The following is a 15267-nucleotide window of genomic DNA, read 5'->3' as shown; positions in this document are numbered from 1 at the left end:
CCGGACATTAACAGTCGCTCAGGATATTTATTCCAAGCATCACCATTAACAAGTACCAATGGACTCAGGGAATCTGCAGCAAAATCTTAGCACATGCTTCCAAAAGGAACCAGAGCTGCAGGTAAAAAACCTGCCCTGGGGACCTCCTCAGAGCCTCCCAGGGGCCAGCTATCACTTCCTTTGTTCACCCTGCAAAGATGGAGTAAGCATCCTTTCATCTGACACACCATACACACACACACACACACACACACACACACACACACACACACACACACACACAATGCATTCACCCCAGACCAAGTGCAAAGAGGCTGCTTACTGCTAAACTAAGACGTGTCAGTGGCTTTTGGTGCGTGTGTGTGTGTGTGTGTGTGTGCGTTTCAAGCCCATCCCAGCCTGCCACCATATATGCCCACTATTTCGGAGCATCATGACAGCACATCTCTGAGGAATCCTGGGCTGGGAGCAGCCTGGTGCCTCGCTGGACACGGGGACGCGAGCGTCTTGGGTACCCGAGGTGGCGCAGCCCTGTGCCACCCGCCCTGGCGCACACCCGGAGCGCATGGACACAGCGCCCCGGTGGCTAGGTCTTTGCACACACAATGGCAGTGGGACACGACGTGCGCTTAAGCGTGCACTGCACCCACGCGCGAATCTGTCTTTGAAAAACAACGCATCCCTGGCTGGGGATGAGAGAAAAAGGAAAGGAAAACAAAACAAAACCACGGAGGACATGGAGAACCCACGGAAGGGAGGGGGGCGGCGGTTGCAGCCACGTCCTCCCGGAGCCTGACACAGGGAGACCAGACCAGAGCAGAGCGGGGCGCAGGGGCTGGCAGGGTGGGGACGCTGCGGCCACGCGTGGCCCGGGCACCCCGCCGTCCCGGGGACCGCAGCCTCGCGGCCCAAGGCCGAGAGGGGCGCGGTCAGGCTACCGAGCGCCCCCGGGCACCCGGCCCCGAGGCTCCTCCAGCCACCAGCACAACAAAGAACCCACACCTGCCCGTTTGGCAGCACACACCGATCGGCCGCCCCGCTCCCCCTGGCGGGGGGGGGGCGGGGGCCGCGGTGGTGCCGCGGTGGAGGGGGCGACCCTGGGGAGCTCGGAGCCCTTCGCCCTGGGCAGTGGAAAGACAAAATAATCCAAAGTTCTCCGCACCACCGTTTGGGTTTCCTTTGTCGCCCCCCACCCCGCCCGCCCCTTGCCCAAACCCCATGCTGGCTGTGTCTGTCCTTCTGTCTGTCTGTCCGTCCGTCTGTCGGTGCGGCCGGGAGCCCGCGCCGGACTCACCGTGATCCGCGGGATGTTCTTCTTGCCCTGGTACGACATGGTGGCGGCGGTGTCTGCGGCGGCGGTGGTGGCGGCTCCCTTCCCTGCGACTGCTCCGGCTCGCCCGCGCCTCGCCCCGCGCACAGCGCCCCGCGATCAGGTGGAGCGAATGGTGGGCTGGCCGCCGCGGCCGCCGCCTCCCCGCGCCTCCGCCCCCCGCCCGGGCCCCGCCGCGGCGGCGGGAGACAATGGTGAATCCCCGCGCCCCTCCCTCGTCCGCCCCCCCTCGCCCGCGCGCCCCTTCCCTCGTCCGCGCCCCCCCGCGCCCGCGCGCCCCCCTCCCGCGCGCCCCCCTCCCTGGTCCGCGCCCCCCTCCTTCGCCTCCCCCGTCGCCGCCCACGCCCCCTCCACCCCTGTCCACGCCCCGGGCTGGGGTTTTGGTTCAGCCCCCCCACCCTCTGGTGGTGCCAGCTGGGACCCCGCCGGAGGAGAGTGGCTGATCCGCGGCTCCGCCCTCCCCGCCCGCTCCCCGTCGATTTTCCTCTCGGCCGCAGCCTCGCCCACTTCTTCCCCTTTCCTCCCCGATTTCCCCTCCGATGCGCGAGGGTCCAGGCCGCTCCTCGGCCGCCAGGGGGAGCGATGGCCTCCCCGTCCGGGACGGCAGCGGATCACCCCGCCCGGCTCCGACCCCACAGTCCCTGGCCCTCCGCGCTCCGCGCGCCGCCTTTGTGAAGCGCGGAGGGCCGGGCGCCGCCTGGGCTGCTGCCCGTGTCGGTCCACCGCGGGCGGGCAGGCGGGCGCGGCGGCCGGGAACCCAGGTCAGTCCCAGGGGGCGGGGGGGGGGTGGACAGGTCAGCCTGGGGGCCGACCTGCTGCGGTGCCCAGAGCTTGAAAATGCACATTAGAAAAAGGTGAATCCGTTATTCACCGGGAGTGGGGGGGAGGAGGAGAGGAGGACAGGGACACAGTTCCTCGATCACTATTATTATTTTAAACCTTTAAAATAAACGCCATTCGCTACCACTTGGAGATACAGTGGGTTAAAATCTTACGAGAAAAAAAAAAAAAACAAAAAACCAAGCAGACACTGCCAGCCAAAGGCAGGTGGAGGCCTTGGCGCGTTTTGGGGTGCACTGTGACATCCTGACTTGGCTGGGGGGCGGGGAGGGGCGGAGGGAGAGAAACCTAGGAGAGAGAAAGCATGGCTTTCCAGCCCGCAAGATCTCCTAGTGCCACCTGCTACAATGAGCTAGCCACCTGAGATTGGAGACTACAGACACCACTGCGGGTGGAGGGAGGGTGGGGGCTGGTGGCACCCGAGTGGAGGAGCTGTCTCTGCACTCCCGGAGAGATCATTGAAATAACCACTAGCAATCGCTTGCCTATGCAAAATTATATTTATTTTTTTTTCTAAGTATCACACCTCTCCCTTCCATTCTCTCAAGGACCTGCTAAATGGGAGATTCTGTAGAAATCACTAAGCAGGACCGGATCTGTTGGACATCCCACTTCACATTTCTCTACAGCAAGCCTCTTGACCACAGTTCTGAGCATCTTGTCATTATGTCGAAAGCAGAACTGCAATCTAGACAACTATTTTAAGGCATCCACAGAAAGAATGTAACAGTCTGGGCTTTCCACAAACCTGAAATGAGCAAGAGCACACAACACCCCCCCCCCCCCACACACACACACCCTAAATGCTCCTTCTCAGAGGAGGGAATACAAGTTCCTGTTACTAGTGGGTAACTGGGCTGAATTCAGCCTTTAGAGAAGACCCAACAGTGTCTGCTCTATTTCTGTGATTTTCTGACAAGGAGAAAGAATGCCAAGAACATGTCACTTCCTGGTACTCTTGCAAAACACTGAGAAAAAAAAGAAGAAAAGAGAAGAGGGAAGGAGAGGAAGCAGAGAGGAGGTAATGGAGGAGAGGGGAGGGTGGGGTAATTTGAGGCTGGCATGCAAAGGAATAGGATAATAGAACCAAATTTAAGGTGAATTAACTGTATACTAAACAATTCTGCAGAGCTCTCTCTCTCTATATATATATATTGCCCCAAACTTCCTGGGGAAAAAATCTTGAAAATGTTCCTTAAGGAAAACAAAGAGATGTTCTTATGATCTTAGGAAATAAAGCACTTCACCCTCTTTAAAAAATATAATAATATATTTCTTTGTCTTTCTCACCTCTGAATTATCCCGTTACTGTTATTCTATCCCATTACACTCTGCCAATAGACTTTTATCATGCTTTTGATCATGTGTGTTTGTGTGTGTGTGTGTGTGTGTGCGCGCGTGCGCATGTGTTGATCCAAATTACAAGATGATCAAACCTTTTGCGGTCAGGTTCACAGGCAACAGGCTGCACAGAGCAGGACTTGTCATGTGTTCCTGGGAGGCAACTTCTGTGACAAAGCAAGCACAGAAATGCATGCTAACCAGCTAATCTGTTCAAGCTGCCGTCATCATCAGACCCACACAGCAAACACAGCCATTCTTCATTTCATCCCCTTCCATCATCTACTTCTTTAAATCCAAATAAACATTCCAAGATGAATTTGAATGAAAAGGCCTTCCTTGACTATAGCTTTCTTATCCCAAGAACAAGAAAGGCAGCCATCAACTCCAGAAGCCTCTGTGTCTGGCCAAGTGAGCAGAGGAAGGACTCAGTATGGAAATTTTCCAGTGGAGAATGACTCTGAATCATTCTCCTTGCATACACAGAGGCATCTGGCTCTAGGTATCTCAGGAAACTGAGAGATGGAAAAGGAGACAAAGAGAACAAAAACATGACTGGGGTCTAAAATACACCATAACGTTGATGAGCAAATCTCCCACAACCTCAGATATCAATCAATGGTTATTCTGTTACAGTTGCTCATACCTAACATTACTCCTCAACCTTAACAACTTCAAGCACACTCTTCTACTCCACAGTCAATTGTTAAAGACACTCTAGATTCTGTTTCTATAGCTGGACTGTAATCTCTTCTCTCCATCTACAAAAGTCCCATTTAGCTATCATTAGCTCTTACCTACTACTTTCAGAGACAGTGTTCTACCTGGGTTTCTTCCTGCACCAATCCTCATCCACTCACTTTTTAGTGCTCACACTATGCAAATTGCATCCTATTATTTTTCTTTCTATATCTGAGTACTTTTATACACATATACGTGCACACACACACATATATATATATAAACTTAAAATATGCACAACAGAGAGGCACAATTCAACAGGTCCATCAGAGTCAGGGCTTCCATCTTTCTGCCCCATCCCATCAGTTTCTCCCCAGGACCCTTTCATATTTCCCACATACTTTATCACATATGTGCACCAATATTCTTACTGCATTGTGTTCTGTTCCTTTTTTCATTTATCCATCTTCTCCCATTAACTCCCCTTAACAACTGTCATCTCAGCTTCCTGATATTTGTTTTGTTAAACTGTCTGCTAATTGTTCACAAAGTTTACTCCCTTGAGTTCAGTACTGTACATATTGTACGTACTCAACTAAATAACGTATATAAGCATGTATGTACTTCTACATGTAATTCTATAGGAGAATGAATCTTGGGTCTATGATATACACTCGAGTGAAAACAATGCACCCTTTGTCTTTCTGGGCCTGCCTTACTTTGCTCAGTATGATATTTTCCAGATCCATCTATTTTCCTGCAAATGACATTATTCCATTAGTTTTCTTGTTTGGCTTTGTTGCTAGTATACAAAGATGAATAATGTTAATAAAAATTAAAAGTACAAAATCTCATAATTTACCGTATACTCTTATTTTAAAATGTACCAGTTATCATTTTCAAGCCCCTTCCCCCAGTTAATCTTCATAGTGTTTGCTAGGAATGACATAAATTACTTCCAGGTATTCTCTTTCTCCTCCTTGTTAAGAACATAAGCTCCTTGAAGGCAGGAAAGATGTGGGCTTTTTTCATAGAGTGCCTGAAGTAGGTGAATTTAAGAATTACCGAGTGAATTTAATATTTCCTTCTAAAGGGACATTCAAAAAGAATACATAGGTAGATAAAGAGCTCTTTTTATATATAAATGACAGGTCATTGAATCTTAATTTTCAAAAATGTATTTCTGCTTCTCTATAGTTTATTGGAGTTTTTTTTTATTCTAGATCTTAGAAGGAGTGAGATTCAATATGGTAAAGAATCACATTGCTACTAAGACAGAATCTAAAAATTCTAATCAGAAGTAACAGCTTTGAAAGAAACTACAAGCAAAGCATATAGAGAAGATAACAAGCTTTGTCACTTAAGTAGTGTAAAAGAGACCAAAGCAAACAAAACAAAAAGCAAACAAATGAACAAAAAGTGACATTGAGTTCCAAGGGAAACTCATTGATTGGAATCCAGAGGGATGTGTTATTTAAGTATCTAGACTCAAAAACTATAAGAACTTCAATCCATAGTCTAGTCTCCCACTTCCTAGTGTGACCCTTAAAATATCACTTTATTTTTCCAAGTCCTGACTTCTTCATCTCTAAAATGAAGATTTTACTACAAACATCACAATACTCCTATGATAATCCACTAGTTCATTCAACATATTGAATAGTACCTAAGCACTATGGATACAAATATTTGGACAGAGCATACAAAAATCTCTGCTGTCATGGAACTTATACTCTTGGGAAATAGACAAAGAACTTTAAAAAACTTAGAAGATGCAGTATTTACACTGGTGGCAGCTACATCTGGGATAAGTAAACAGGGAAGAGGAAGTAAGCGTCACCTAAACATATGAAGAGTGAGGTGGAATTTTACAGACCAAGGTCACCAAACTTGTAATGCCATGATGGTACTGCATGCCAAATGGTAATCGTGAACAATGTCACCTATTGTGTCGGTTTCCAGGTAAAGCCATCAGTCATTGCTGGTATATTTGACAGGTGTAAAGAAAGGGAATCAAGAATCACTGCTGACTTTGTTTTCTACATGAAAAAGTTCTTGTGAGCTACCTCAGAGAATGATATCCCAAAGATGCGAGTGTTGGCAAGCCAAGTGCTTTTAGTCTCCCCGACCCTTTTCTTTTTCCTTTGTCAGCATAGGCAGAAGCTGTTTGCAAAATCCCCTTAGCTCCAACCTAAGAAATAGTTAACTTCCATCTTCTAACTGGAATTTTATTATCTAGAGACGTCTACATACACATCATAGGAAGGTAGGCTGTCAATTCTATTTGTTGCAATTACATATTCATTCCCATAGAAAATGAGTAACAACCTATCATCCATTCTGTGGGCTAAACTGTGTCAGACTACTGTATATCCTAAAGCACAGAGAGTGCCTATGAAATCACGAATCCCCTACTTTTTTTTTTTTTTTACTGTTTCCCATTATTCTCTTTCCTATACACTAAAGGTGACCTAGGTTTCTAAATCATGTTGAAGTTGTGGGAAATTATGCAATTGCTTCTGTGCATATAATAAATTCCTGCTTGTATCTTTGTTACACTTAACCCATCTTTGCCAATAGAAGGCAGAGAAGAAATTCCCCTCAGTCCTAAAGTATGTTTTTAACAGAGGAGTATTTATTGAAGTAATGGGACCAGGAGAAAAGGGCAAGAATATGTTTGTGGATATTTTTTTTATTAAACATCCTGGTGAAATGGTGAGCACATAGCAGAATATTTGAGATGGGAAACCTAAGGGGAAATCTGGAAAAAAGGCAAATATTTGGGAGTTGTCAACCTACAGGTGCCATTGAAAGTGACCATATGGGATGAAATGAGCAAGGAAGTGGTGAGATGGAGATGACAGTGAGGGGATGGAGTCCTAAAGATCAAGAAACAAAGGCCAAGGCAACACACTCATGCTAACAAGGCCCTGGTATTTTGATAATCATATCATGGTGTTGTCTGAGACAATTTTTGCTTATAAAAGTGTATTAAATTATCCAAGGAATAATTTACTGAGTACCTAATATGAGCCTGAGCAGGTTTAATGGTGTTTCTAGGTGAAATCTCAGTAGGGTGTCTTCAGGAGAAAATCAAGCAGGGAAATACAGATTATCCATTACAAACAAAATTATGTGGTGTGTGTGTGTGTGTGTGTGTGTGTGTGTGTGTGTGTGTGTGTATGCCAGTACAGTGGCTTAAACACTGTTCCTTAACTTTTTCACTCAATTCTGGTGCTGTAATATTTGAGCCACAGCTCTACTTAGCAGCTTTTTGGTGGTTACTTGGAAATAAAAGTCTCTCAAATTTTCCTGTTCAATCTGGCTTTGAACCATGATCCTTTGATCTTAGCCTCCTGAGTAGCTGGGATTATAGATGTGAGCCTCAATCCCTGGCTCAGATACCTCTCTGAAAGGATTTTATTGTGAAGAGGAACAAATAGAGTAATAGCAAGCATAGAATGCAAAGCATGATTAAAACAGGGATAATATCCACTTTGTGTGACAACCGTCTGATCCCATAAGGAAGGGAACAGTGAGAGTCAGGGAGGAAATGAGGCAGAACTATGTAAAAGCTCCTAAACCAAGCATCACAGGTGACATCTAATGTTCAAGTGGAGGGCTTTTGTAACCAGGAATAAGAACGTCAGAGAGAAATCACTGGTTCAGAGGTAGAGAGGTTAAGGTTCACCAAGGACTTTATGGTGGAAATTAATAGATCTGTATTTGTCTGCTCTCATCTGAGACAGTAGGAAAGAGAAAGTATTTGAAGTTAAAGGTTTTTGTATAAAGACGTATCAGGAAAGTGAAGGGACCAGGGAACAAGATATGGTGACTCTTGTCTAATTATATCATGTCTATAATCCATAATCATGTTTATAATCTATAGCTCTAACTACTCAGATAACGGAGATTGGAAGGATTGTAGTTAGAAGTTAGTCCTGGCTAACTCACAAGACTTCTTCTCAACCAAGAGCTACGTACAATGGCTCATTCCTGTCATCCTAGCCACACTGGATGCTGAGATGTGGAGGAATGAGGTCGCAGACCAGCCTGGGTAAAACATTTACAAGATTTCATCTCAGTGGAAGATGCTGGGTATAAACGTGCATTTCTCTCATCCCAACTATGGCGTAAGGGTAAATAGATAGCGTGTGGTCCAGGAAAGTGGGCAGCATGTAAGACCCAGTGTCAAAATAACCATTGCAATAAAAGACTGGAAGTACAGTTCAGTGATAGAGTACCCACCTAGCAAATAAAAGTCCCTTAGTTCGGGCTCCAGGGCTGCCAACACATCATGGGAGAAAGCAAGAGAAGTAGTTGGTTATTTGACAGCACCAAGGATTCCCTTCAATTAATGAACATGAATTTGAAGAGAGAGCAATGCGTGTAATGTGGTTGTTCTTCTGGCCACAGAGTTGCACGTGTGCAGGCGTGGAGAAGAGGACATGCAGAATTTAACAATGGGATTCCTTCCTTCCTTCCTTCCTTCCTTCCTCCCTCCCTCCCTCCCTTCCTCCCTTCCTTCCTTCCTTTTTTCCTTCCTTCCCCCAGCCCACCCACCCGCCCCCTACCTCTCTCTCTCTTCTCTCTCTGCCTTCCTGCCTGCCTGCCTTTCTTCCTTTCTTTCTGACACTCCTAGAGCTTGAACACAAGGCCTGGGCACTGTCTCTAAGCTTCTTTTTGCTCCAGGCTAGCCCTCTACAACATGAACCACAGCACCCCTTTTTCTGTGTATATGGTACTGAGGAGTCAAAGCGTCATGCTTTCTAGTCAAGCACTCCACCACTAAGCCACATTCCCAGCCCCAGCAGCTCATTTCTAAGCCATGAGTCAAGGTTATGGATTGAACTTGGTTGGGAGAAATAAAGTATTATATGTTAATCTTCATTTATGACCCTGCATGTCAGACATAGGGTGAAGCTAACACCCACACTAGTGGAAAAGAATTGTAACTTTGCTTTGCAAATCATAAGAGACATCACAATCTGATTACTTTGTTCAAACTTCTGACATTTGTAAAGGCTCCTTTTCCCAAGATTACTACTGTGAGTCACCTTTAAGGAAAGAATCCCTGGTTTTGACTTAAGCATGTGATAAGACTTGGAAAGAAGGCGGGTCCAGCAAGTATTCTGATTTTTTTAATATTTATGATCAGCTGTGGGTTCAGGCACACAAACAGTTGCTGTCCCACAGAATTAGGGAGTAAACTGTTTCAGTGTCATTTCATTCAATAGAAATCCCCATACAAGAAAACCAGGAAGACAGAACTAGAACTAGATGTTTTCTTAGGAGTGGTGGGGCTTGAATTTGGGATCTGATAAAAGTTCACAGTTTTATCTCAGTCATTTATTTATTCATTTATGCAGATATTTTAGCACAGAATTCCTTTTTCACACAGGATGATGGTAAGAGTCATTTCTACCATAAGAAAGGCAGGTGGCAGCACTGAACCAGTAGAAGCTAGGTACATGCACAATTAGCACAAGTACCAAGGTAAGAGTGGAAACCAAGAACATGAGACATAAAGAGGATTCTTAGTGTTCTGGGGAGTTAAGATTAACCACAAAGGTCCTTTGGTTAGGAGAACAACATTCTCCCAAAATGTACATTTCATCACCCTAGATGATGGGAAACAGAGAAGAGAGAAGACAGGGAAGGGAAAAGGAAAAAGAAGGGAAAGGAAGGAGAGTAGAATGGAGGGGAAGGAAGAAAAGGGGAGTTGCAATATAGGAATCAAGGATCAGAGTCAAGGATTTCAAGGTACAGCATGAGCAAAGGAACATGAGCAGCCTTGTGAGAAGCTGGTTAAAAAGGGTGGGGGGGGGCGGAGGCACGGATTCTCAGCTAGAGCTTTCAGAAGGACTGATGTCCTGCTGCCTCCTTGATTGACACACAGAAGATGCACTTTAGATGTCTGATCCTTAGAGCTTTAAATGAGTAACTCTAAGAATGTGGTAATTCGTTATTCGCCACATGGAGAAAATTATGTGAAAGTCAATCTAAAACAAAAGTTCTTCTTGATATACAGAGGCTTGAACCATTGGTACAGCTAATTGATTAAGAGTGGAGATATAAATTCTATAATAAAATGATCCCTGAGCCAGTGGCTCACACCTATAATCCTAGCTATTCAGGAGGCTGAGATCTCAAAATCGTGGTTTGAAGCTAATCCAGGCAGAAAAATCCCCATGAGACTCTTCTCTCCAATTAACTACTCAAAAACCAGATGTGGTGCTGTGGCTCAAGTGGTAGAGCATTAGCCTTGAGCACAACACGGTTCAGGGACAGCACCCCGCCCTTCAGTTCAAGCCTCCCAACCAATGGGGAAAAAAAGATTCCTGTTTCAGGTTTGGCTTATATTCCCTCCCTTGGCTTTCACAGATCCACAGTCTCACAGACCCCAGGCTGATGTACTGGGTTAGACAAATATGAAAGCTAGTACAGCTTACAGACTTTTTTTAAGCTAGTGAAGTAAGAATGATCATATAGGAAAGGCCAAGAAGAAGACTCTAAATCTGACCTACATCCTTACCCAAGAAGTAAGTCCAGTGCATTTTTCCTCTGAAGGAATGGCAGGAAATGGCAGTCCTCTTACAGATGGAAAAGATGAGCACTTCAATTCCCATGAGTCCCTGTCTTATTCTCCAAAGTGTGGACACCACAAAAGCCAGACAACTCTCAGAATAGGACTTGGTCCTGTAAGATCCCAAACCTAAGCAGTGCCGCACTTTTTCTAGGGGAGAATGTCGTGGCCTCATATACAGTGAGCACAAGCACTGAGCTAGGAAATGAGTAGTCTTCCATCAGAAAGGGGGCCCAGAGCCATCTGCATACAAGTGGGATAGGTAAGTGTGTGCACAACAGGCACATCCACCCATGTTCACTATTCTTCTCTCCACTCCACATAGTCTGATGAACTGGACTTTCATATTTACCTTGAACATGCCAGTGGAGGCACTCTAGCAAGGACCCATGCAAATCAGACTAGAGGACCAAGAAATGACATATAGAGGCTTCAATGAGATGTGAACTCTACAGAGTAGAGACCAAGTGTACAAACTTTTCAGTGCCAATGCCCCTGCTTTAGGGATGAGAACATGTCGGTGCACTTTCTCTAGAGGAAAGATGATTGATCCACGTCGTGCAATAAAACAAACCTAAATATTGGCTAGCTCCAAGTTTTAGAAATCATATATCCCCCATCTGAAAGTGTGTTACATCCTACATATACAAGAATCCATTGGGCATTTGCTATAATGCAAAGATCCCTGCCACTCTGGCCATAAGACCCCAAAACTCTTTATTTTTCATTTATTTATTGTTACTGTGAAAGTGATGTACACTTAATGTTACATAAATCAGATAAAGCGCACATTTTTTGAACAATGTCATCCTTTTCCTCACTCTCTCCAAGTTTTTCTTTGCCATCCCCACCCTCAAGTTATATAGTTTATTTTTAACATAGTGTCTAATGGCTATTACCGTTGCATTTATTGACCCTTTGTCCCTCCATTTCTATGCTCCTCCTTCCCCTCCCAAAGACAGATACATGAACAATGACAAAAGGAAATGAAAATATGAACAGCAACAAATGTTAAAAAAAAACAAACACCCTCTTGTTTCTAGCTCCCGGAGTTCATTTCAATAGACATTATTTTATGTGTTCAGATGCACATAGCTAATGGGACTATGTGACACAGTCCTAAGAATATCTTCCTTTGGCCTGGCACCATGGCTTCCACCAGTAATCCTAGCTACTCAGGAGGCTGAGATCTGAGGTTCAAGATTCAAAGCCAGCCCAGGCACAAAAGGACCTGAGACTCTTATCTCCAATTAACTTCTAGAAAAACGGGAAGTGGGGCTTGGCTCAAGGGTAAGGTGGTAGCCTTGAGCTGAAGAGCTCAGGGCTAGGCCCAGGCCGAGTTCAAGCCCCATGACCCGACCCGGCCCCCCACCCCATACACACACAAAAAGAGTATCTTCCTTTGATCTCACTCCGTGTGAATGTTTAGAGAACTGTATCATGTCCCAGTGTATTCTTTTTCTTTTACCATCCAGTGTGATTACATGTAGATTTATTGTAGATACATCCCAGTTACCACAAATGAGGAAAACCATGCAATGCAAGTTTCTTTGAAGACCCAAAACTCTTATGGTGCTGGGTGTGATTGTGGTGGGAAAAGATGCACATATACAATCCAAATCCTGAGAAAAATCTTAATTTTGGTTCACCTAACTCTAGGACAGGATAATTATGCATAATTTGATAAATAGACCTGTGAATGTTAGTGGACCCTAGTAGAGACGGAAGTCTGAACAGTTTATACATCCACAAATATCCATCCTGAGCTGGTTTCTATCAGACCGAAATGTCACGTGATCAAGTTTACAACTGACGTTGTACTACAGATCCAGTCATGGGAAATTTTTGGAAAGTCTTAAGATGGGACTGAAAGTAAGTTAGGAGAGCAGGCCAATACCTGTGACTCTTATCATCATACATATTCCATAATAAATTTTAGATTCATTCTTCCTCTATTATTTCTTCTCTTATCCTTTCCTTTCTTTTCTTTCATTTATACAGTTTTGCTGTACAGCCAGGCTTGTCTAGAACTACTTTTGCCTTTACTTCTGGAAGCCTATGATTAAAAGCTACACTACCATGGCCAGAAAATCTAGATTTCTTTGAAATTTAGAGAGCTAGAAAATTCTAGATGTATCCACATTGTTAGTACCATCAGCTAGAGGGAAACAATGACTGCCCTCTGATAAAACATCTTTTCCAGTTAGACAGAATATCTGCTGTCGTCTTCCTTTACATAGAGCTGGCTTTGTATTTTTCAAACCACCTGTCTAGTAGATAATCATTTAGATTTTTTACTTCTGATCATTTGGAGACCCTATAATATTTTGGAATTAAAGAACAGAGAGTCTGCTTTGGAAATGTGAAGTATGTTCTGTGCCAAAGCATTCTTAGTCTCCTGCCAGAATTCTGGGGATCAATGTAATCTTAAGGAAACTACTTCCTCTCCAGCCTCATCACTCCATCCACACTGAACCCTAAAATGCAAGACTGAGTCTGCACTACTAGAGCACATGCAATTCCACCTGAGCACATGCATTTCTGATTTCTCCCTGAACAGCACATCAGCTCACTCTTGGACAGGGGCTGGACAGGGGCTGAAAGGCTCATTCCTGAATGGTTGTGCAGAATGGCAAATCAACCCCAAGTTCAGGCTAGAAAACATTTATATTTCCCATGTTCCCTATCTGTATCCAGGAAAGAATTTTGGCTTTTTGGCTCTGTCGGGGGAAGGAGGGTAGGAGTTGTTGGATCTAGGTCCAGAAAGCCTCAGTCTCTGGCTCCTCAGTTTTTCCAGAGATGTAGAAATTAGAGAGACCAAGTACTTGAGAGTCTAGCCAGAGGTTACACTGAGGAGCCATAAAACAAGAAACTATTATCATCTCTTCATATCAACAAATGAGGACTTTTTTCTTTGAATGTTTCACCTCTAAACATTGTTCCCATTTCTGACTTTAGGATACTCATTATCAAATACCAATATGTAGAGTTTAATTTTACAGATTTTGGCATTATTTTTTTAATCAGTGATAAGAACATAGGCAAAAGAAAAAAAAAAGAAAAGAACAGAAAAAGATCGTTCCACTTCCTGACGAATGGGGAAAGGTCATTCTATGCAAGTATAGAACTCCACTGTGTATAGATACCACATTTACTTAATCCATTCATTTCAAAGCATTTGCCTTTGGAATAAACAATGGAATGAACAACTTGAAAAAGCTTTCTAAGCTCCACTTGCTTATTTATAAAGTGGGTAAATGGTATTGCTAAGTGAATATGCTGACACAAACATGAGGAAACAGATGAGATAAGAAAGAAAGAATATAAGAAGCTGCCATGGGCCAGAAGTTTAGCCTAATGATAGAATGCTTGCCTAGCATGCGTGAAACCTTGGTACATGGAAAAGGCTGGAAGTGGTGCTATGGCTCAATGGTAGAGTGCTAGCTTTGAGAAATCTCAAGGACAGTGCGCAGGCCCTGAGTTTAAGACCCAGGACTGGAACAACAACAAAAAAAAGAAGCTACCAATGTACAAGGTTATCTATTAGGGTGAATAAAAACTAGACTTTGAAGTCCCTTTGGCGGATGGATAGAACACGGACACCCCCCAACTTCCTATGACCCTATTGAATGTTAATATTGTTCAGTGATGTGATTGATAATTAAATACTTACAAATAATCAATGATTATTAATACTTTATGATTAATTTAGCTATTAATTACTTTTAAGTCAGATAAGGACAATATAGAGAGACAATATAGAGATGCTCCAAACTGCGTAAATTTGTATGTAATTAATGCTTATTTTAACAAGTGATAAGGCCCTTACCTCACCCAGGCCCACTACCTCACAGACACAAATAACTTACAGAGTTATTTGTATTCTGACAAGAGATGAACTAGTCAACTAACACTTGGCTAATATGCACTGCTCAGGGGGAGTAGCCTTAGTCTCTTCTTTTAGTGATAACAAAATACTGTTGGCTGAGTAGCTTATCAAAAATGTAAATTTATTTCTTAGAGTTCATAAGGTTGGAAGACTCAAAATAAATCTTATCTAGGACTAGGTATTAGAGGGGGATGTTTCCTTGAAAACAGTACCTTTGCCTCCTCACAAAGAGGCACATCCAGCACATTCTATGTCTTATGTTGAGCTCTCAATAATACTATCACATTCAGTGATAAGACTGTCATATCACCCTGAGTCGTGAGGTTCTACTTATGAATTGAGAGCAGGGGGACAATATGCAGGTTCCAGTAGAAATATTCCTAAGCATAAAGGAAAGTAATGCATAAAGAGGTGGTAAGGAGTATGGGTACTGTTGTAATAATGATTTTAAGACCACTGTGCCAAATAACTCTCATTAATACCCACAAGTCTTTGACTCAGTTTTCATTAAAACTAAAGTGAATGTCAGCAGTCCCAAAAGTAGATTCTTACAAAGTCACAGTCACAAATGATACCAGAATTACAGTCTGCTGTTTAGCC

The 15267-nt window shown here is 44.2% G+C and overlaps 1 protein-coding gene across 2 annotated transcripts in view; it reads right to left on the bottom strand.

The window, feature by feature from the left end:
* The window catches only part of Dpysl3 (dihydropyrimidinase like 3), a 102235-nt gene that overhangs the window by 51737 nt on the left and 35231 nt on the right, over positions 1-15267 (bottom strand). Inside the window, exon 1 of one of the 2 annotated variants that reach the window (XM_090331273.1) lies at positions 1295-1503. The exons of the other annotated variant lie outside the window; for it this stretch is intronic. Within the exon in view, the coding sequence (XP_090187399.1) occupies positions 1295-1333 (39 nt within the window). The 5' untranslated portion in view covers positions 1334-1503. Of the gene's footprint in view, positions 1-1294; positions 1504-15267 lie in introns of those variants that run through there. 2 annotated transcript variants of the gene reach the window in all.

The sequence above is a fragment of the Megascapheus bottae genome, chromosome 4 (genome assembly GCF_031878675.1).
Source record: "Megascapheus bottae isolate mThoBot1 chromosome 4, mThoBot2.hap1, whole genome shotgun sequence".
Taxonomy (NCBI): domain Eukaryota; kingdom Metazoa; phylum Chordata; class Mammalia; order Rodentia; family Geomyidae; genus Megascapheus; species Megascapheus bottae.
This window is presented reverse-complemented; position numbering and strand designations above follow the sequence as displayed.